Genomic DNA, 25320 nt, shown 5'->3' with positions numbered 1-25320 from the left:
GGCCATCATCCATCTACACCACCTTCTCAGTTCTCAAAGCCACATCTCGGCTCGATAGCCACACCACCACTGTCATAACCGCATCCAGGCTCTCAAGCCACACGGGGCTCTTATAGCCAAACTCAGACTTCTCACTCACTCCATTGGTTCAGTGTCATATTAAACCTTTTGGTCCTTCTAGGATAACTGTGTAAGCCTCAACTATCTGGAGATTAAGTCCATGCAGCCACCTAAGTACTGGTGAACATACTCAGTTATATGGGAACAGCAGGTGGCTGTTATTGGCAGAAGACCTCACCTCAATGGTTCTAGAGGTCATACACTTTGATTCCTAGTAGACCATAATAATCACATGGAAAGGAGATATGTGTATGCAACATTTTTAATAGTTGATTTAAATGCCTAGAAATTGTTGCTTTCTTAATGCTTAAGACTTTTGAGCTCATAAACTGAAAGGAGTCTGTGGCCACAAAGTGAGGGGCACACCTTATTTTTTGCAGCCCAGACATTGAATTATTGCTCTCCGCCTTAGCTTCTAGAGATTCAGCAGGATGGTATCATTCAAAAGAAACATTTGTGCATTCTCCTGATTAGAGAGGGAGTTCAGTACCAACCAAAATCTGAAGACAGGCCTAGTGCACTAAAAATTGTTTCAGTGTATTGAACCTCCAGGCACGTGCACTATGTGCCCCACCTTTAAAAAATGTGAACCTTCAGTAACCTATTGATGACTATTATTAGCAAACAATAACCCCTACATTGCAGAAATATTAAGTCCAGGGTTGGGGTAGGTGTCTCCATTCCTAGGTGCAATTACAAGTGTCCCATTTTGAAATTATGTATCTCTTTAGTAGTTATTAACTATAAAAACTTGCACTGCAAATATACCATTATGCCGAGTGCATAAAGCAGGCGATGGGAACGAACCTCTTCCTTCCTTCATGCAGTTACATCCTTTTATAAAGATAGGAGTCCTAGAGACTATAGGACTTACAGTAACTAAACATTGCAATTATTTTACATTAGTAGAAAAAGGCATTAATTTGTTTATTTGCTCATAATAAAATCATTTGTTTCTGACTATTTATGTTCTATGCTGGCTTACTAGAGGAAACTGAATTGGCAGAAGTTGATGTGTAGAAAAGCCTCACACATACATTTAGTAGTTTCTGAGAACATGGTAACATATACAGTATTTAGAGTAACAAGTGCAACTAGTCAGAATAGTGGTTTATATGCCCACAGGTTAATATACAGATCCATACCTCCTCTCCCAGAGAAATGAAATATTGTGTATGTTACTATATAATCACTATAAAATACAATTGTGGCAATGGGATTCTAAAGCATCAGTCATGATTTTGGAAACCACCTTTCATAATGGACAACAACGGCTCCATTTATGTACTTTTTTTTACCAAAATGTTTTTAGGATTATTTGCTAGTTGTATATTACACCTCAGAATTGATAGCAACACATATAACTGAACAAGTGCCCTGACAAAATATGTAGGTAAGGAGTGTTCTGCTACTCTACACTTGTTTTCAAGATTGGTATTAGTACACTTTGGGGTCTATACACTAAGCAGTGTTAGGAGACAGTGTGAAAAGTGATAAGGTGCCAACCAATCAGCTCCCAACTGTCATCTCACATGCTGTGTTTGAAAAATGACAGTTGGGAGATGATTGGCTGGTACCTTATCACTTTTAACTCTGTCTCCTAACACTGCTTAGTAAATAGACCCCTTTGATTCAATAAGGATCACAACTGCAATTACACAGGCAGTCTCATTGCAAATATATTCTAATCACTGTGATTGCAATGCAATCTTAGCCAATCATGAGGACACCCCTTACACGCATTCATAATACTTAGCAAGACTGTGAAAGCATTGGGAACATCGAGTACCATCGACTCACGCACAATTGCCCAAACCTTACTCATAGATTTCTAAACCCCTCACAAACTATAAATGCTCAAGCTGCGTATGGCATTGCAGTGACTAATATATGCACGCCCCTGTAATGGTGTTCAAATGCACTGGCACACCTGCATTTTGCTGACTATCCCCTTGACACCCAAATGCTCTATTCCTGTCAATAACAATGTAAAGGGTCTGCGTAGTGACTGCGATCGCAGTCTGATTGCAGTGAGGAGTTTGCGCATGTGCATTTCGATGCATTTTGGCCGATTGCATGCGTAAGCACAGTTGAGATCCTTTTGGAATCAAGCCCTGTATCCTGCATATTAGATGCTTTTTGAAAGGCAGGTTTATTGTGGGGCTATTAAGCTGTCACTCTGTCAGGGTACAGTATCTAATCTTGGACTTGTTACTAGAGTTACAGATAAATTTAAGATGTGATTTATGTAGTAGTTAAAATAGTACACTACTTTTAATTGCTTATAAAGCTAAAGTTTATGTTTATCATTTATTTCTGAGTGTTTGATGAATAAAAAAATAGAGACATCTGCAGAGTTAATTGGTTGGAAGTGATTCACTATTCACCTAACACAATCTCTATCCAGGATCCAAGGAACAAATCAGAATATTGATATGATCAGTGGCGTATCTATAATGGCTGCACAGGAGCCTCTGTGTTCAGGGGGCATGCACCTATGTTGTACAATACTTAAATCTTTGGAGTCTATGCACAAATCACTGGGAAAATGGTGACACAGCCATTCTCTTGGAGACCCGCACATGCACAGTAGACACTGGCACAGCAACAAAGTCTATGTCTATGCACTTTCACCACTAGCTAAAAAGTAGTGAGCATAGATGGATGCTGTACACAGTTCCCATCGTTATTTAATACACCCACGTTGTACAATACTTACCTCTTATTGAGTCTATGTTGGCAGCAGCAATACTGCACAAATCACTGGGAAAATGGCAGAGCAGCCATTTTCCCAAAGACCGGCACATGCCTGAGACCCATGCATGCAGAGAAAATGCTGGCCCAGCAACAAAGTCTGTGTCTATACACTTCCACCACAAGCTAGAAAGGAGTAAGCATGGATGGTGACTGTACACAGGCCGCATCCTTATTTTATACTCTCCTGGATAAGTTATTATAAATGCCACTATCTGGGACAGTCAGGGATGCCGAGAGGAGGGGGAAGTGAGTACAATTTACCCAGGCCCGGGCTTCCAGAAGGGTCCGGCAGCGGCCAGGGTCTTGTGCCAACCCCCCTCCCTTCCTCCCTCCTCCCTCCCTCACAGCAGCCCAGCACAGAGTGTGTGCTGGGATGCAGTGGGAGATTGCTCACGGCTGCTATGCAGCAGCCACAGCAATCCCCTATGCCTGAGGTAGCGATCCACTGATCGCGACCCCCCTGGCTTTGCACCGGGCTGAGGGGCTCACAGCAAACCCTCCCCGGCATGCAGCGGCACTGCAAAAGGTTTTTTTCAAGAGGGCGTGGCCATGCCTCCCGCAATTATGCCATGTCCGCTCTTTGCCAGGGCCTGGTGCCACTCTCTATGCCCCTGGGTACAGTACACAGTTTAATAGAAATTTGTTTTGCAATCACCGCAGGGAACCTTCTCTTTCTCTCTATTCAATGCATGAAACTTTACCAAGATAGCAGCAGAATTTTCTGGTAGACACCCCACTGTTCTTTAGCCAGCTATAATACATATTGACTGCCTTGGATACTTGGTTTTGAATGTTGGTTGTTGTTGCATCTTTTCATCTGATACTTTATTTTGTTATGGCTTCTTATTTATTCATACAGTTACAACTCACATCACTAATGACAAATTGCAATAGATGCAGACTATTATAGAATACATTAGGAAAGAGTTTTACTATTTGATAGGGCATTTTCATATTGTTGTTGGGTGAAAAAAATAGAACTGAAATACATATTTGCATAAAGCAGGACCGATACTGCATGGATCGCTCTAATTTATACTGTTTTCCTGTATATTACACTTTACATTTGATGATAAACTGATTTTGTTTTGATTTTTGTGAATGTGTTAAATGTGCAATTTTGAAAAGTGTGTGACTCATGTACATTTGTTATATTTTGAAGGAATTATCCTAACTTTTATTGTTTATTAATTTATACATTTACTCAGTAAAGATACACTGTACTTTTTATAACATTTACATTCCAAAGTCTTTTGTGAGTGTAATACTGATTCCCATATTCATTTAGCCATGATAAGTCAGAATCCGCTGAAAAGTATCTATGGTGATATCATTTCGCCAGGCAGAAATTTATCACCCTGTTCACTTCCAAAGACTTTTTACGCACGCGAAAAGTCAATGCATTGGAATCGGCAAAAAAGTTTTGCCTGTGAATAAGGGTCGAAAAGAATTGTAATATTGGAGTGCACACTTTAGAAAACCCCTAGCACCCTTGGGACAGTCCCCCAAAGATAATCTGCATCAAAAAAAGTTTTCAAAAAATCTTCTCAACACCTCAAAAAAGTTCTTTTGTTTTGGGGGTGAAAAAAATAAAAGTGGGGTGAAAATTTTTTAAAACTAGCAAAATAGACTCCAGATGGGTCCCCACATATGCCCCAGTGGTTTTTTTTGAGTGCAGGTGCTTGCGGAAGGTGTATTTTTCATGATTTTTAAAACTTTACTTTATCAACTTTAAAATATGCTAGCACCCATTTTCTGGTACCCCAATTCTGCTGGGAGTAGTTATTTCCTACCAAAAAAAACTTCTAAATGCTTTTCTTCACCCCTTATGGAAATAGGCTAAACATCACCTATTGAGACCATTTATGTACCCCAAATACCTTCAGCAGCACAATTCTGGAGTATCCATAGTGAACCCCATTGTCAGTGTTTCTTTTGTGGGGTGTCAGTCTGATTTCAACAAACCTACAGCACTTTTCGCTTGTTTAAATTTCACCGTGATCCATTTTTGTGTCCTTTAGAAATTAATAAGGTGAAAAGCAGTCGTGCGCACGAAAAGTCTCTTCACCAAAAACACACGATTTAGGGGAGGCAAAACTTACCTGACTTATCGCGGCTAATTGAATACGGGCCTAAGTTGTTTAAGTCATCAATATTGTCAATTTGAAAAACATTCAGAAATAATAGATATTATAAATATAACATTGTACTGTACTAGCATAATATCTGCAAAAAAGGTTAATAAGTCAAACAGAATTAACCAAACATTTTACATATTTTTTATCACAAGAACATAATCTTACATACATTAAATGTTAACTAATAATTTATTAAAGATTAGCAGGTCATATTAAAATACATTGTTTTATTTTTTAAAGCACAAGCGTTCTTTTCTGTTCATTTCTGGTCTCATCTGGATATTGAAGCATTTAGGGAAAAATATACAGCCTAAAACCCCAATGCATGAGGCTAATATAGCAAACACCTCTACAATAACCATATGTTTCCCATTACTGCTCAGATAGGCTGGGATGGCACAGACCCACACACTGCAGACCACCAGCATGCTGAATGTGATGTATTTGGCCTCATTATAGATGCCAGGTAATATCCTCACCATGAAAGCCAGAACAAAACTCACAGCTGCCAGGAACCCCATGTAACCCAACATGAAATCAAAGGCCAACACAGAACCCTCATTACATTGGATGATGATAGTCCCAGGATATGTGTCCATGTTAAACTCTTGAAATGGAGGAGAAACTGACAACCAGATAACACCATTCAGGACCTGGACAGATGAGCAGATCAGCACTATAGCATTTGGTAATTTAACTCCCAGCCATTTTCTCCAGTAGCTTCCGGGTTTTGTGGCCTTAAAAGCGATGCAAACCTTGATAGTCTTGGCCAGGACTGAGGACACAGTGATAGTAAATATGATTCCAAAGGACAGTTGGCGTAGCATGCAGGTTATATCCACTGGGCGACCAAGGAAAAGAAATACACAGAGTAAACTCAACATAAGAGAGATGAGGATAACAATGCTGAGGTTCCTATTATTAGCTCTGACAATTGGTTTATTCCGATTTGAGAAAAAAAGCCCAATTATGAAGACAATTATCACCGAAAATAATAGAGCAATGACAGAAAACACTGAGGTTATAGGATCCACTTCATATGATAGAAACTCCAGAGCCTTGGCAATACATTTGTTCTTTGCATCATTAGGCCATTCATTATCAGCGCATTTCACACAACTTTCATTATCTATGGAAAAATGTGACATCAATGTAATAATGTGAAGTAATGTTACTCTCACTGTACCTCTCTCCATTTTATCTTACTTTATCTACATTGATCCCTACCTTGTATAGTAAACATGGCAAATCAGGGGACATGGGTGGTAAACTTTGTTAACAAACTATCCATAAGAAAGATAAATACACTTTTTATTTATGGGGCCAAATGTAAATAGGTGAGAGTTTAGAAAATGTTAGAGTTTAGCATTAAACTTTCACACTTTCTAAACTTGGCAAATGTATTAGAGTCTGAGGAAGGCAAACTCACATGTTTTTAGACTAAAAAAGCTCCCACAATTTAAACTCTCATCCAAATATTTTCCCATTTTGAAGATAAAACTCGACCAATGTAATATAGTGTTACTGCCTAGTATAGTATTAGAGTTGAAGATAAGGAAACTGAGGAGTGGCTCATAGTAAGGACTGGTTATTCCCAAAAAAAACAAAGGGTAAGAAGATTTGGGATTGATTCTGATTGGAGAAATTTGAAGACAAGAGATGCCACCCACAGTGCCAGTGCAGATATGGGGGAAGCAGCTGGTTATATTAGCAATAGATTTCTCCCCTTAAATTATGACAAAACACCCCTCTATTCCCCTTTTTTAGGGAAAAATGGCCATCCTTAAAATATAAGCTAGTACATTGCAGATATAGAGTAAAAAGAAGTGGTGTTCAGAAAACAAGAAATAGATTGAAAATAAATAAAAAACATAAGAATAGAACATCCATAATTAATTTTATGAGTGAAAATCCCCTAATAAGGAAAAAGGTTAAAAGTTTAACATTAGTTCCCATGTTCTTTCGAGAGAATAGACCTCAGTTCTGGAAAGAGATTTAAAATTTGCTCCAACATCCAATATTAATAAATTCTCCACTTTTATAGATATACACAAATATATTAGGAAATTATCTTTAAAAAAAATATTCCTCATTAAGAAGGAAGAGGGAGATTATGATGAAATGGAGTATACTCTTGAATCCTCTTTTAAACCCAAATAGATTTTTTTATCCAACTTTTATAAAACTGAATTTTATGGACATTTTTTTGGCTCTTGTTCAAGATGATATAAGGAAATTAAATGTAAAATAGGGAAGATCAAGTATGACCTTTACAAAAAGATGCATTAAAAACCCTGCAGTCTAACCCTGATTAAATAATTAAATCCACCAATAAAAGCAGAGGATTAGTAGTTATGGATAAAGTTTGGTATGAGTCTGAAGTATTGAAGTTGCTGGAAGACAGAACCACCTACCATAAATTACGGTCAGATCCCACTGTCAATATTTCTAATAAATTGGCCAACGTAATAGACAATTTTGGCAGACAGGGGGTTCTGAATTGTAGTGAACAAAAATGTATCTTAAATTCATATCCTATGGTCCCTGTTATATATGTACTGCCAAAGGTCCATAAAGACCCAATCCACCCTCCAGGGAGACCTATTTTCTCAGGGGTGGATTCAGTAACAGCTAATCTTTTGGAGTACATAGATCATCATTTACAGCCATTAGTATGTACAAGTAGATCACATCTAAAAGACACTATGGATGTTCTTAATAAGCTGTCTCAGATTGAATGGAAACCCAATTTTTGGCTGGTAACAGCAGAAGTAAAAACTCTATATGCCATAATTAAATATCAAGCTGGTCTTTAAGCTGTAGAGAAATATATCTCAGCAAGCGCACTCGATAAAAAATAGCAGGGATTCTTAATAAGTGGTGTAGAGTTTATTTTAAGTAATAACCATTTTTTAATTTAAGGATGATTTTTATTTTCAAAAGGTTGGCACTGCCATGGGCACCAGGTTCGCACCAAGTTATGCTAATATCTTCATGGGTCAGTTGGAAACCTATACAGTATGGACCAATAATCCCTTTGGTGCAAGCCTGGTGTCTTGGTGGTGGTATATCAACAATATTCTATTTATTTCGAGAGGATACATCTCTCTTTTAACAGAGTTTTGCACATAATAATAATCTATTAAATATTGAATTAAGTTTTTGTATTAGTAAATTGGAGGCCAATTTTCTAGATATAACTATATATCATGAGGGTAAGGAAGCCATGACAAAAACTTTCTGCAAACCTACAGACTCCAGGACTTATATCGGAGCAGACAGCTGTCATCACGGAAATTGGCTTCGGTCTATTCCTGGTGGACAATTTAAGAGACTTAAACATAACTGTACAAACAATTACATTTTCAAAAAACATGCTCTTGAAATGAAGGACAGTTTTTTAGCATGTGGTTATAGGCAGGAATATGTCAATAAAGCCCTGGAAGATACAGAAAGTGAAGAGAGACATCACTTATTAAAAAAGGGGTCATCAAGAGATAAACAGGATAATAATTATCAGTGGGCATTTATTACGGGTTACTGTGCTCAATATAAGGCCATTGAAAATATTTTTAACAAACACTGGCCTATCCTACAAAAGGACCCCATTTTAGGAAACATTATAGCAAATAGACCCAAATTTATTTACAAAAAGGCACCAAATTTAAGTAACAAGTCATTTAGAAGTGCCTTGTCCCCTAGCAGCCAAATTAGCCATATAAAAAAAAAATGTTTTTTTTCGGTATGGGATATGCATGGGGATGCAAGGGTGTTTCCTATACCCACAGTGGAACAAAGATGGAAGATATTGTTATTAATTGTAATAAATTGACCATTGATGATTTTATTACCGGTAACACAAAAAGTGTTACCTATATGATAGAATGCACTTGCAATTTAGTCTATATAGGGCGAACATCCAGACCTTTGAAGATTTGAATTGCCGAACATATACGAAATATTAAAAAAGGTCTGATTAGTCATGCGTTATCTAATCATTTTAAATTGATTCATAATTGTTCGATCACTGGGATTAAGAGATTTTCAGGGATAATTTTGGTAAAAGGGATTTGGAGAAGGAGAGATGTGGTACGACAGCTGGCAAAGAAAGAAATGCAATGTATTTATGAATATAAAACTCTACTTCCTGGGAGCTATAATATTGATTTTGAGCTATTATGGTTTTTATAACAACAATGTTATTTGTGGTTTTATTAGCATTTTAATTGTATTTTAATTTGTCTTTTTATCTTTTATTCAGATATGTGCAATTGTGGGAACTATGTTCTGAAGACTGCTTTGTGACACACCGTCTTGGAAATATTTGCTTTATTGTAAACAAAGTTGATTTAGAGCTATTATGGTTTTTATAACAACAATGTTATTTGTGGTTTTATTAGCATTTTAATTGTATTTTAATTTGTCTTTTTATCTTTTATTCAGATATGTGCAATTGTGGGAACTATGTTCTGAAGACTGCTTTGTGACACACCGTCTTGGAAATATTTGCTTTATTGTAAACAAAGTTGGATACAAATCCATTTCACCTTCAGGAAGATCCAATACTTATGCTGGCGGTCACGTGACCGGCTGGGTACAATGACAACAAAGATGCTAGTGACATGCACATCTATATGGGCAGTCACCTGATCGGCCACGCTCCATGACAACAGAGATACCGAGGAAGCATAGGGAGATAGGAGAGCTCTCATATTGCCTTGACAACAAGGATGCTTGGGAAGAGTTGCGTCATCAGAGGCATCTCCGGACTACATGCTGAGTAGGGTCTCGTGATTGGGACCCAAATTATGTAATTGGCTAATCATTTGTTGCATGCAGGTGCACACACACCTGATCTCTGTTTGGACACTGGGAGGAAGAGGGTGGGATTTTGATTAGATAGCAGATCTCTGTCTAGTTTAGGATTGATTTTTGTGTTTTTTTGATTGGTGGATAGCAGTATTTAGGAAGGGACAACTTGAAACTGCATTCACTTGAATACCTTGCATTGACAAAGACCCCAGGAAAGGGGTAGAAACACATTGGCTCTTTATCTGGAATTTGCTGCAGAAGCAGTTTGGACTCTGTCACCATCAGTATCCGTGAAGGTCCCAGGGAGTACCTTATAACTCCCACAATGCTGTTTCAGAACTCCATTAGGCACTGAAAGCCTATCTGATAATTGTGTTCATTTCTTTTCATTTCTGGATTTATGTTGATGTCATGTTTGTGTTCTGTGAAACTTGTGAATAAAAGGAGATTAAGCTATTTCCCACTTTTCTCCCATATTCTTTTGAGATAAACATTGACAACACTATCTTTGGGAATGGATATCAGCAGTGATATGATTGGAGGAATATAAAGTGTCTTGAATATCTGGATTCCTATACTGTTACCATTGACATTGGTGAGGTTCAGGGAGCACCTTATAAGTATCCCACTATGCTATATCAGAAGTTCATTAAAGTTCTGAAAGCCTATTTGGTAATTACACACCCATTTCATTATTTGTTTTGATTTTATTGGAGCACACATTTGTGGTTTATATGTTATTTAAGCTCTAAAGGAGATTAGGCTATGTTCTGCTTTTTTTCTCTACATTTTCTTTGAGATACATACCAGCGGCATTGTTCTTTGAAGTGGCAATCACTAGCGACACAGCTGAAGACCCATAATTTTCTTTGTAAATTCAGCCCTAAATCAACAGATAACACCTATTTATGAATAGGATATCTTGGTACATTGAGAAGGACCATTGACTTTATTCTTTGGGTTCAGACTCATGTGTTATTGTCATAGTGCCATTAGATATCAGTTACCTATATTGTGTATAGAAGGTATAGAAGTTTGAAGTTGTGGGGACAACTTCTTTGGTAATTTGATCAGTTTGCAGCAAGAGCGCACTGGGTTACACACTACAAACTTTTCTTTATATTTGAGATATTAAATTTTTTAGTGCAGTCCTAACTTGTAGTTTTTTGTGGGAAGCTTAAACACAGCTTGTTAGAGCTTTAAACATTTACCCATGCGAAAATCCCAATAGACTTCTATGGGATTTGCATTTGTGTTCAAAATAAAGAGGGACAACAGAATTTGCCTCCAATGTTTACTGTGATACCCTAACAATACATAAGGTGAAGCAGAATTAATTAAGATCCAAAGCATCCCCACAGCTCAGGTTTTAGATGATCCATGGTTGAGCACAGGTGGTTAAATCAAATTGACTGAGTCACTAATTACATCAACTGTGGTCAAGAATAGATATCCTTAAAACCTGGACTGTTAAGGTCCCTCGAGTACTGAGGGAGCATGTCAGACCCACTCGCTAGGCAGTGTATGCTTATAGCTGACTGATTGTTGCAACCTGCGCAAGCATCAAGGACACAGTACACATGCATGAAACAGTCCCTGTGATCAGGAGACATTCGATCACAGCACATATCCAGCCCGCTAGTTTGAGTGACAAAATGGGCCATTTGTGGGTGGTGACAGGGGAAGGACAAATCTAAAGGGGGTATGGATGTGCGACTGGAGGTGTGTCAGTGCATCATAACACCATTATAATGGCGTGCACAAATAAGATGCAGTGTCAGCATACACATCACTGAGCTGTCTTACAAACAGAGGTGCTTGCAGCAGGCTAGGGTCTACCTCAAGCACTGCGAGTGGGTTCGATGTCTGCCAATTGTACCAATGTTTTCATAGACTCCCTGGAGATGATGTAAGCAAGTGGGCATCCTCTGTCCAGGCTGGTGGGTGTCCAACTTCACATGGCGATCATACATTAAGACATAGTGGGCATCCTATGTCTTAGCGTGTGCTTGCAGCATTTGCCTACTGGTCGTCCTTATGGCTGCAAGTGAGCACAGCTAATCATGTGGGTCTGAATCAGGCACTGAGTTTGGGAACCTCTGCGATAAGGCCTTAATAAATATGCCTATGGGTTATCCAACATACAGGAGTTATAATAATCTTTATTGCACACTACAAGTTTCTGTGTTTTATGCTGTCTTCTTATATGAAAACACCCATCAATACTGGCAAGAAGATATTATAAATCTTTAAAACAATAACTAGTTAAAAAAAGCATTTTGCTAGATGCCTATGGGTGTCTAAAGACTTATGTGTATGTAATTCTCTTCCCATCATTTGTACTTGCTTAGAAAAATAAAATTTATACAGATACCATTGGATATTTCTCCCTCTGAGCACGGCACACAGTCATAGCAACAGGCAAGATGTTTTACATTTGGGGCTTTTCTGAATCCATTATGACATTTTTCAGAACATCGAGCTTGAGGCATCTATGAAAATAAAAAATTTAAAGTTAAGTTGGATTAATAGCCTTTTATTATTACCCCTTAATTTAATTCCTGACAACTTTTCAATAGTGTATCAATCTTTTGTGACAATAGTGTAACCATACATTTGTGAAAATATTTGTTAGTCAATTTTGACAAAAAAATCATAACTTTTTCCATTAAAAATTCTGGAAACTACAAATAGAATGATATACTGTACAGTACTGTAGAGTCAGTATTTTCTGTGAGACTTGGTATGTGGGAAAATGTGATGCTGGACGTTGCTTTTCTTTAAATTAAGTTTCTACCTATTATCAATTTGGAGATATTTAAGAGTAACAAAGTTGACATTGAAGACTATGGACATAGTTCACATGACACATTGTATATGGCTGCATCTAGGCATTTGGTGCACACTTTGCTTATGTCTGGGCTGCATGCACATAACTCAGAGTGGAACCTATTTCAGCCATTTCTCTGTAGATGATAAATCTGCATTTTATTGGGTGACAACAATGGGAATGCATGCAAGAGAAGCATTTTGTTTGAGTGTAAGGATGTGTCATGGGCATGTAGCCAGAGTTACTATTCTAAGCTAGGCATAAGTATTGTGGATGCCAAATACAGAGGGATCTCCTGCACCTAGCATGGGCAAGGTGCTATTGCTGATTACAGATCTCCTGTACTTAGTATGGGGAAGGTGTTATTGCTCATGACAGTGTTGATAGATGCTCTTGTGAATGGAGCAGTGGAAGTGTTATATTATAAAATATGCCTACTACTCGTCGACTTTGGCCCGTATTACTTTTCTGTAGTTACGTATGCATGTACTTATTTTCATAAAAATAGTACATTATAGAGATATACACAGACCCCGTGTTTTGGTTTTGGTTCTAATTTATCATTGTGCTTTGATTTTGGTTTTAGCAAATCCACTCTCGAGTGTTTTGATTTTGGATATGGATTTTTTTAAACAATTGATCAAAACAGCTAAAATCATGTGTTTGGGCTTGTTTTTCTCCCTACGGTAATATTAACCTCAATAGCATTAATCTCCATTTTGACAACTCCACAGACCACAATATTTATCTTTACCATTCTTGGCCAAAGGCTGCTGCAAGCTAGCCAGCTAACTAAGCTAAATGAATGCAGTGGCACAAACTCATGGCAGATCAGATGGCAGCACAGACGGTGTAATGGTTAGCATTACTGCCTCACAGCAGTGAGGTCGTGGGTTCAATTCCCACCATGGCCCTAACTGTGTGGAGTTTGTATATTCTCCCTGTGCTTGTGTGGGTTTCCTCCGGGTACTCCGGTTTCCTCCCACACTCCAAAAATATACTGGTGGGTTAATTGGCTCCCAACAAAAATTAACCCTAGTGTGCAACTGTGTGAGCATGTGATAGGGAATATAGATTGTAAGCTCCACTGGGGCAGGGACTGATGTGAATGGCTAAATATTCTCTCTGTAAAGCACTGCAGAATATATGTGCACTATATAAATAACTGGTAATTAATAAAATAATTAAATAAATCATCTGTAAAAATGGCACATCTAGGGTTTGTGGGAACTAAATTGGGCTTATTATTAGCACTGTTCCATCTAAAATGACTCATCTGAAAATTAAAAATAATGTAATTTTCTAGGATGTAACCTGAAATCTTAGAACACTTTTATTATTAATTAAACAATTAATTATTTGAACCAACCAGTTGCTACAAATGAGAGTCCTGTATAATTGTTCATTTTTGACCCATTGCATCTACCTTTTGGAAGAGTGTAGACAGTTGTACATGGTTTTCTGTCATCAGCCTATACATATAGAACAAATTGTCTTTGAATTGTCACAGTATTTGTTTAAAAGGAGTATCAATGTTAAATACACTATGTTTTTTTTTTATTATTATTTATCTTTGATCAGGGGAGAAAAGCCTGACTTGTATTGGAGTTTATGTAGATTTTAATTGTCTACATTATTTCTATAATACTGTAGTTATAGTTATAGGTGAAGACGATTAAATGATTGCATTGCTTGGACTCCACACTTCTCCCATTTTTTCATCCAGTCCCTGGGTGCAAGATGTGGTTGTGTTTGTTCCGCCCTTTTTTTATTTATTATCTAAATTTTTGTGTCTGCTACTATAAGTCACCTTTGCTGTTGGTCCTTTCCCTTCCCTCTTTATCCACTTTATACCCTGGATTATATTTTTTTTTGGAAGGAGAGGGGAGAACTGAGAAAAATATAATGAAAATCTCTAGACTTTTTCTCTTCTCAAATCCATTGTTTTCCTAAATGTAAACTACAAATTGTACCATTGACACTTGGCTGTCATTAGTGCTGGAAGCTGAGGAATATTAGACCATTTGTGATAGTGAATAGCAGTCTAGCTTTTTGCTTTATGTTTTTTGTTATTTGTTTTTTTGTTTTTTGTTTTTCAACTTTTTTTTCTAGAAAGGAAAAATGATTAGGTTTAAACTGTAGAAGTGTACAAGTTGCTTTGTTACAATAAATCTAAATGTGTTAAAAAAATCTATTAAAATTATAACTATTTAGAGACCAAAAAAGATGGCATTGTCAGCTACAAGTAAAGTACAATAATATATTATGCCTGTCAAATACACAATCTTGGCAAGGATATTCACAGTTTAATGAACCAAGCACTTCATTGACAGGGACTGCCACTTTTGGGGTTAGAGTGTTTGGTTTGTTTGGCCTCCCAAAAAAGCTACCAATTGGCTTACAGTGGCAAAGAGCATAATGTTATGGTCCAGCCAGGTTTAAGTTCCCCCAGTGTTCACTGCAGAAGGAGAATTAATGCTGCAGCAGCTGCACAAAGTTGTAAGCAGCACTCATCCTAGTTTTCCTACAGGTATCACATCTGATGTACCTTTGCACTTGAGCACGAGGTTTTTTCATTGCTGTGATTGAAGACACAAGGTTTAAATAAGCTGTTATATGTTTGGCTCTATCTAATTGATGTAAGCTTTGCTGTAAGTATCAAGTCTCTTTCTGATTATGCACTACTGAATTTTTAAGTCACGTTTGGATGCCTTTATCAGTTGAATAATAAGACACAGAGCTATTTACCACTATAATGGTTTCTGTACCTAACCTCTCAATAAACATTTGCGTTTTTAAATCTAATACACTATAAAACTTTTCTGTATTTCTTTATGGCATGGTGGAGAGAACAATCTAAAAAGATCTTAACACTTTGGATTCCATTTAAGTGAATCAAGGAGGGTAATATTGTATATATCCCACATTTATATCCTCTCAGGGGAGTGCAATATCATTGTATGCTTGTTTGATGATTATTTATTACTTAAACTTGCGTGGTTGCCAAAATTGAGTTATCAAATTGCATGATCTTGATAACCCTTTGCTCCTGGCAAAGCAAATAAAGAACTTAATCTACAAGTCCAGAAATTTGTTTCCTATCTTTATTTACTTTCTCTAGCTGCTTTTCCAATATATTTATTAAGGGAATCACCTGACTCAGTCTGGCTGTGTCTAAACTCCTTTCATTAGTTACTACATTCAATTGTTTCAGTATATTGCATAAAACAGACAGTAAACTCCAGCATGCTGGACTAAGGTAGATTCCCCGTCCTCTCCCTATGTCATGGCTTGTTGTACAGTATATGTATGAATTGTGTGTTACTGTTCCTTCATTTGCTGAAGCACATAGAGGGTGGAATTCCACCTGGTCACTACCTCTTGCTTCAGTTGGTGGTAGGGCAAATTCAACTGTTCTTGCAGCCATAGCTATCTTCTACTCTCAGTTGCTAAATATAAAAAATGTCCACAATTGTTTTGGCCACAGACACCATTTCTTGTATGCTCCTGTAATGTAAAACATAAAATACTGAATCACCAAGCTTATTGTGTGGATAAAAAATGGATGTGCTCAAATTCACCAGTTGTGATGTCATCACAAAGTTACTTGTGTTATCAGAAATAACAAATACTGAGGAGAGTCCTAGTGTGGTATGTTATTTAGCAAAGACATTCCTGAGTTTTTCGAACAGGTTGACACTGGTATGCCTCATAGGGCCCTCTACCCTCTTGTGCTTCTCCCTACTTTAGTTTCATCTACTTCTTACTCACCACTAGGGCACCTAACACTTGGTTGCTAATGCTCTGTTACTTATCTTGGTGTTATGGTCACTAATGTAGCAATATATGTTATCCATGTCCTGGTCCTGAATTGTACTGTTCTGTAAGTCACTTGTCTACAACTTGTTTATGCACTTTGTAAGGTGCTGTGGAACATTTGTGGTGCCATATAAATAAATAATAATAATAATAATAATAATAATAATAATAATAATAATAATAATAATAATAATAAGTTTAACAGTAAAGAATGTCCACAAATCTGTTATTAATTTGATACTGGATACTTTGGCATTTTCTAGGCCAAGACCAATTTTTTTATTGTCCCAGCACAGACACAAAATTGGTGTAATTGAAATTAAATTTGGTATCGGCACATAGGACCTTCATTAACTGTCTAAAACCAGATGCACTGATGATGGATATTGGATGCAGAGCTATTGCTAGCATAGCCATCTTGGCAGTGGTGTAACTAGGGTATTTGGAGCTCAGGGCAAATTTTAAAATGGTGCCCCCCTTAACATACATGTGCCATGGCAAAATAAATGGGCGTGGTCACAAAGGGTGGGGTCACTTGACAGTGGGGCATGTCAACAGGACACATAAACCCTTTCTTGTCACTCTAAACATTCCTTTCCATAAGCACCTTTCACCCTGTAGTGCTCCTTAAACAGTCCACCCTATGCAGTGCCCCCAGTAGTGGTCCCTCTTATGCAGGCCCCCAGTAGTGCCCCTTGTACAGTACCCCATGTCATGGTGCCCCTTGTGCAGCTCCCCATTAGTTCCCCTTATACAGTACCGCCAGCAGTGGTCCCCCTTGTGCAGCTCCCCATTAGTTCCCCTTATACAGTGACCCCAGTAGTGGTCCCACTTATGTAGGTCCCCAGTTGTGCCCCTTATACAGTGCCCCCAGTAGTAATCCCCCTTATGCAGCCCCCCAGTAGCGGTCCCCACTATCCAGTGCCCCTTGTAGTGGTCCTCCCTATTTAGTGCCCCCAGTGCAGTGTCCCTTGTGCCTCCAGTAGTAAGCCCCTTATATGGTGCCCCCAGTAGTAGACCCCCCTTATGCAGTGCCCATTACATAGTGCCCCCAGTAGTAGACCCCCCTTTTTGCAGTGCCCATTATATAGTCCCTCCAGTAGCAGTACCCCATGCAGTTCCCCCAGTATTAGTCTCCCCCTCTGCAGTGCACTTTATATAGTGCCCCCAGTAGTAGTCTCCCCAGTAGTGGTACCTGATGGAATGCCCCAGTAGTAGTCCCCCCAATTAGTGCCCCCAGTAGTGGTCCCCCCAATTACTGCCCCCAGTAGTAGTCCCCCCAATTAGTGCCACCAGTAGAGGTCCCCCCAATTTCTGCCCCAAGTAGTAGTTCCCCCAATTACTGCCCCCAGAAATAGTCCCCCCAATTACTGCCCCCAGTAAGTAGAGGTTACCCCCAGTGGTGCCCCCAATTACTGCCCCCAGTAGAGGTACCCCCCCAAATACATAGCAAAAAAATAAAAAAATTATAAAAAACTTTCCTGCATCCATGCTCCTGCTCCAGATCTCGGCTCCTGGCTCCGGGCGCTGCACAATCTGCACGTCAACCCTTCCGGGCTGGAATGCTCTGCATTATGGGAGAGAAGTCATGATGTCTCTCCCATAACCCACTGCAGGAGCCGGACGGAAGCCTGGCTCTTGCAGTGGGCAATGCAGCAGCCAATGAGAGTCTATCTGACTCTCATTGGCTGCTGTTTAACATACACCAGCTCTGGAGGAGATGTGTGTGCAGCAGCAGCAGCCAATGAGACACAGCTTGAGCCCACCTGCCACCCTCCTCCTGGTGCTATTGGGCAAGCGCTCAGGGGGAGGGAAGGGGCTCAGCTGTGAAAGACTAGCACTGGTCCTGTGTAAATGTATAGCGCTGACCACACTCACTGCAGTCGGCGCTACACTGGCTAACTAGGGTGGTACCGTGGCCGGTGGTGCCCCCCCGTGCCACCAGTTCCATGGCACCCAGGGCACACACCCTGCTCGCCCTGCCCTAGTTACACCACTGCATCTTGGCTTCAGTGATCCATTGTGCAACTGGATGGCAGCTTTCATCCTTGGTTCCTCTTACAAATTATTGTTTCACAGTCAATTGTTGTTTGAAACTGCTATTCTTCTTGGTCCCCTTCCAGAATGAAGATTCACACTGAGCAGCAGCAGCAGCCATAGAACAAAAGGAATCTTCTTGGAAATCCTGGATAGGGAGGAGTCAGTTAGCTTTTGCAAATTGGATGCAGGGATACTTTTGCTCATTGATGAGGAGATTGATGATGAAGGTGTTAGCTGTGGAGATTGCATGTGCTGGGACCTATTCATGCTGCTGGTAGCTGATGCTGGTCTGCTTGTTATTATCTTACAGGATTTTTCAAATGTTCCCAAATTATTTGCATGAACTTGCAGCGAATGATGTGACAAAGAGAAATTTCCTAGATGGTTAAGTTCTCTACCTCTATTTTGTTTAGCTTCAGAAACAGCACAGATGACTTGACAAATGTTCTCAGGATTTGAGTAAAAATAATTCCACATGAAAGAAATAGCATTTTTGTACTTATGCCCAGGCTTGACAAAAGCTTTCTTCTTATCATGGGCAAGAATTGCTGCCACTAATGGCTGATATACTGTATGTTTACATAAACAACATCTTTATCATCAACATCCTCATTAGTGTCAGATGCTCAAACATCCCCCTTATCATATTGCACTTCAACAGTAGCAAACTTCATTTTTAAGTCATCATTACTTTTACTGCTGCTCATCCCCATATTTAGAAACGGTGTTAGGAGGTTTCTCTTTGAGAAAACCCAAACCGAGTTAAACTGCTGGGAGGGACACCACTGCAGACACCGGGTGCTAACAGAGTCTCACGGGACCTGGTGCACGACTGCAGCAAACATGTACAAGGACACATTTGTAAAGTAAATCCAGGGTTTCATGCCCCCCCCCAAAAAAAACTGACCTTTAGAAAACTTATTGGTGAGAGAGTTTGTTCCAGATGGGTGCACTGCAAAAAAATCTTGGAGGCATTAATGGGAAGATGTGGTTAAAGTAGATTTGTTGCAGCATTCACAGGATAAATGGAGAGAATGGGATGGAATATGAACTGATATAGGAGATTGTACTGAACAGTAGGTTTGAGAAGAATGATTAAAGTCTTTATGTCAATAAGAAATATTTTGCAGTAGAATTAAAACTAAAAAAGTTTTTAACATTGATATTTATATGTGAGGGGCAATATAATCACATCGCTTTTAGAAAATTGCTGCTGCGGCTCTGTGACTGTGTATTTCTAGCACAAATCATACACTGGAAGAAAGAATTTCCTAATTGAAAGATCCAATTGTTTACTAATATTTTATTAATATTGTGTGCAGGCTAGCTTAATTATTTTGTAGTAGCAAGCTTCAAAAATGTAGATGCTAATGTCATTAGCATCTAGAAATAAGATCCTGCAATTTAATATTCATAATACTTATGGTGGTGCCTAGGTAACAATAACATTTAGCACATGAGGGGTACCGTGGAGCTGATTCTAAGTTGGAAGCAAAGCAAAAAAAGAGTACAGTAATTGCATCTTGATAATCCCTGTTGCAATACTTTGGGGTAGAAATACTTCTTTTGTATACAAGATAATCACTTTCTGTTTTGTATGTATTAAATCCACAAATGTTGGACAGATTTATTTTTACACTGCAAATTTGATTTTTAGTTTTGGTGTTCCCCACCCAAATCTAAATATCTCTGCACATTTTACATCTGTGCTGCCTAGATGGTTTTTCCATGGTGCAAACTTGCTGTACTCAAAACTTATAACCAGCCCCAGTAAGTGTATCTGAGTTATCGCTATATAGGTCATATAATGGGAGATAATCAGCATAAATTTAGCATTTATAGTATGAATTTGAGACAAATGGTTTGGATTTAGGTGAATCTGACATGACTGGGTTTCCTTGGTCCATGTTGAATCAAACTGGCATCCAGTTCCTCCTGCTAAAATCAGATCTAAAAATAAAGCAAAGTGTATTTTTTCCAGAATCTAAAATGTTGCATGTTTTGGATTTTATATAATCTGCTCCCTCCTGGTCTGAAGTCCTATTTTACACAATCAGTCATGGGAACAGTAACCATGGGGACAGAGTTTTTTGTGGTTAAAAGAAATCCAGCAATAGTGAGTGACAGACAAAGTGTCAGGAACTGGGCTGCCAGATCACAGCAAAGGCCCCGGACAGCTGTGCTCCACCTGTCTAGGTTTCGGCGCACTGTCCTGCATGCCCGCTCTTCCCCACAGCTGTAAGTTGGAACATTTCTAGAGCTGCCAGAGAGGTTAGCGCTCAGCTCTGCTACCAGCCATTAGTGCTCACCCCACTTACCTGTTGTTGTCTTCATAGCATGACTACTCCACTGTATCCATGCTGGCTTCTCCAGTCCATGGGTGCAGCAATCTTGGTTTGATCACCTGCATCTGCAACTACCAATCCTAACTCAGCTCTTGGGTCAACTGTGAGTAATTGTCCAACCAGCATTGGGTATATAAATCCTTCCTGATCTCTCAGCCAGTGTCTGTGCAGCTTCTCCTAGAGGTTTCCTTTTGGCTCCTGTCGGACCTACGTTTGTTCCTGACCTAGTGATGTTTTGCTGTTGTTTGTCTAAACCCAGTTCAGTGTTTCTAAAGCAAGCTTCTAATCCATCATTATATTGAGCATAGCTCAGCATTTTGCTCAAGAACTTGCTATTAGTCTGACACAGTGGGATTCTGCCTCAGCTGTCTGGGCTCAACCCAGTGTTTCTATTGTTAAGACTTCAGTGTCAGCAGTACTGTATATTACTCAGTAACAATACAGGTCTCCTGCAGTTGTCTAGCTGAATTACCTCAGTACCTCTGACTATGGACTCCTACTGTTCTCCTCTGAGTTCAAGTACTAAACATCTGAACCAAAGTCTTCTGCTATCATCAAAACCTCAAGTAGTATATTTTGTCATGTCAACACCTAATAAAGTTCAGGGCTTTATCCTGACCACCTTGTCTCCAGTTTCTGCTAATACTTAGTCTATCTTCATCTATTGTTCCTGTGACCTGTCTTCCTAGCTCTGCATGCCAACCTATGAGGAAGCCTCATCTCAGACCTCCTCTGTTCACACTGACAGTAGTCCAGCCAGCAAAGCCTGTTCCATCACAGGAAGCCAGTTTCCCTAGAGTCATGACACAAAGTGAGACATAAACTGGGCAAGATAGATAGAAATAATAATGTAGGAACAAAAAAACCTTCAAATTAAATAGTTTTACCTGTTTTGACTATTTTAATGAAATCCAGATCCATAACCAAAATCAATACACATGAGGGTGGTTTTGATAAATCAAAACTAAAGCCAAAATTAAAGTTGGTCTTCAACCAAAGTCAAAATACAGGAGTTCTCACACATCTTTGGTATAGCTATAAGCATTGTGGAATGATTATATATAAAGTTATACATTTATATTACACGTTAAAGAAAAGGATAAAGGATAAAACCTAAGAGACTGATTAGGAGCTTGACACAAATCCTGTCATGGCTGCATCTTTGTATACATTGGAATAGAGAAGATATGAAAATGATGCAGCTGCTGTCTTTCATACAGAGACACCCACCACCGCATCTTAAATCTAATGCCTGTGTACAAGGATGTAGCATCGGTCGTACATTGGGCACACAATCCAAGTCCTAAGTAACCCTATGGTGTATCTGAATGTCCGTCAGAGCTAGTATAGCTGCATAATGGTACAGTACAGAAATGGTCTCCACATGCCTGCATGTTACTCGCTGCCCCCCAATATACCACCTCCAAATGCTCACTGTCTGTCATTCAATTTGTGTCCAAATCCTCACTATGATCGCCATCTTATATCCATCATTGCATACGGTCATTGTGATTTAGATGCATGTGCTGTACAGAAAACATTGTCTATTTGCCCTTGTGCCCACCCCTGATAAGTTACATTGTTACTGTTGTATCCCCATATGGCTGTACAGTGTAACATACGTTTCCATTTCTCCACTGTATTAACTGTCGGGTTATATTTAGTTTGTTATCCAGAAAATTTCCAATGTCATTAATACGTACAATATACATTCTTTCACTATCAGTGGTTATCCAATTTTCAAAGCGTAATTCGGAAGAAGATTCTCCATTTTCATTAAAAAATACTTTGTTACCATAATGATCATTATAAATAACCTTTTGTAAGTAGGTGTGAAGCTGTCCAAGAACAGTAAAAGAAGAGACATATGAAATAAGTGAGAGAGAACCATTTCTGAGCACAACTAATATATAAGAATAAACAGATGGAATTATACTGTATAGTGATGAAAATTATTGATACAGTAATGATAGAGTTTATTACAGGCAAGCAATAACACATATCAACACATAGCTTACATTGCAAATCATATTCATCAGATCTGTACCATGTGTTACATGTGCTCTCTGATCACCCCCTATGTATGGTACTGCAGACCATGTGTTACATGTGCTCTCTGATCACCCCCTCTGTATGGTACTGCTGACCATGTGTTACATGTGCTCTCTGATCACCCCCTATGTATAGTACTGCAGACCAGTTGTTACATGTTCTCTCTGATCACCCCCTATGTATGGTACTACAGACCATGTGTTACATGTGCTCTCTGATCACCCCCTATGTATGGTACTACAGACCATGTGTTACATGTGCTCTCTAATCACCCCCTATGTATGATACTGCAGACCAGTTGTTACATGTTCTCTCTGATCACCCCCTATGTATGGTACTGCAGACCAGTTGTTACATGTTCTATCTGATCACCCCCTATGTATGGTACTACAGACCATGTGTTACATGTGCTCTCTGATCACCCCCTCTGTATGGTACTACAGACCATGTGTTACATGTGCTCTCTGATCACCCCCTATGCATGGTACTACAGACCATGTGTTACATGTGCTCTCTGATCACTCCCTATGTATGGCACTGCTGACCATGTGTTACATGTGCTCTCTGATCACCCCCTATGTATAGTACTGCAGATCAAGTTACATGTGCTCTCTGATCTCCCCCTATGTACTGTACTGCAGACCATGTGTTACATGTGCTCTCTGATCACCCCCTATATATGTTACTACAGACCATGTGTTACATGTGCTCTCTGATCACCCCCTATGTATTTTACTGCAGACCATGTTTTACATGTGCTCTCTGGTCACCCCCTGTGTATGGTACAGCAGACCATTTGTGGGAAGGAGTGATATGGTAATTTGTTATTCACTTTGCTACATTAATTTATATTGACTTTTGTAAACATATAAATGCCTCTACATTGGGTCAATTATACTCACTGTATTTACCAGTATCAATTTACAATAAAATAACTCATTTCTGTTAAAAAGAAGATTTTTGGGTTACCTATAATCCTTATGGTGTCAATTAGTATGGTTGGGTACATTTAACAGGCATCTACATATCAGCTATAACATATGTTTAATACAATATATTATTTTTAGTTTAGAAATATAAACTACAGATATGCCACATACACATCAGCAAGACACACCCTTTTCAGATATGAAGCCAAGCATTAATTTAGCATGCAAAGCATATACTCACATACATAAAGATAAATATACAAGCTGTTTTCTAAATCAGTAGACACTAGTTTTTTTCAAGAGAGTAAGGGGTACAGACTTTGGGACACAAGCTCATAAAATCAGGAGATTTCTTATTTTGAGAAACAGCAATCACTAAAATAAAGCTGAAACAAGAACTACCAAACAAGTGTATTATATTGGTTGACCACTAATCCTCTACCTCACAGAGTTACATATATAACCAGGTATTCTGTGTAATAACTGCTCTAGGATAACCTGTTTCTTCATAATTAAATCCTAAATGGTGGCATTGTAATTGTATCCCTTTCCTTGTTTCTAGTGGCTATGGGCCTGATTTAGTGACACAATATATTGAGTAGTGTCATCTTTGGACACAACTGCTATGTGTAAATATATGTACTATAATGCTGCAGGAGGCACTTTGTTTATATAGACACCTACTGCTGGCTTCTTTTATCTGCTGCTCATTTGAGGAGATAGTCATTGGATTACTTTCATGAACATTTGCCCATCTTGGTAACCCTCTGGTTGGCTGGTTTTCTCATGCTGCTTGGGCAGTGAAGCTGCATTGGATGATGCAACCACTGGCATTGTCATGCCTTGAGAACTATAACAACATCCCCTTTTTTAAGAATGCTGGACATAACTTCCTCTTCTACATCCCCACCCTGGCTACAGCATTTCAATCATGCTGTGACTTAGGGAGTACTGTGGCTGCCAACTCAGTCAGTGATTGGCACATACACAGTATACTGTAGGAAACATTCTAGCTTTTTATACACCTTTGTGTTTATGTACAATGTTTGCACATTCCTTATGAGAGTTATTAAAACTTATGAATAATAATAATAATAATAATAATAATAATAATAATAATAATAATAATAATTACTATTATTATTATTATTATTATTATTATTATTATTATTATTATTATTATTATTATTATTATTATTTTTCTTTATTTAAAAGGTCATAAGGGCTCTAAAATACATTCCACATTATATAGACAGTAATTTTATGAACAAAACAAGAACAAAGTCACTTACTGTACATGGTTCATAAAGATTGCTGCACTAGCCCATTGACATTATAGGCAATGTGGAGCACGTGATCATATAAGTATGGAAAGGAAAAGTACATAAAGGAACAGGACCCTGTACATGAAAGTTTTCATCTTAATGGGAGGGGCAGAAAGAGAGGGGTGACACCAGTGGGGGAGACAATGAGAATGG

General features: G+C 38.6%; 1 protein-coding gene across 1 annotated transcript; it reads right to left on the bottom strand.

The window, feature by feature from the left end:
- Positions 1-5242: 5242 nt before the first annotated feature.
- Positions 5243-24682, bottom strand: LOC148481217 (vomeronasal type-2 receptor 26-like). The gene is made up of 4 exons (XM_088453823.1): positions 24578-24682; positions 22484-22699; positions 12202-12319; positions 5243-6144 (listed from the first exon to the last, which is right to left on the bottom strand). The coding sequence occupies exons 1-4, from the start codon at positions 24680-24682 to the stop codon at positions 5243-5245; spliced, it is 1341 nt and encodes a 446-aa protein (XP_088309949.1).
- Between the last annotated feature and the right edge of the window lie 638 nt (positions 24683-25320).

The sequence above is a fragment of the Taudactylus pleione genome, unplaced genomic scaffold (assembly GCF_031769625.1).
Source record: "Taudactylus pleione unplaced genomic scaffold, aTauple2 ptg000592l, whole genome shotgun sequence".
Taxonomy (NCBI): domain Eukaryota; kingdom Metazoa; phylum Chordata; class Amphibia; order Anura; family Myobatrachidae; genus Taudactylus; species Taudactylus pleione.
This window is presented reverse-complemented; position numbering and strand designations above follow the sequence as displayed.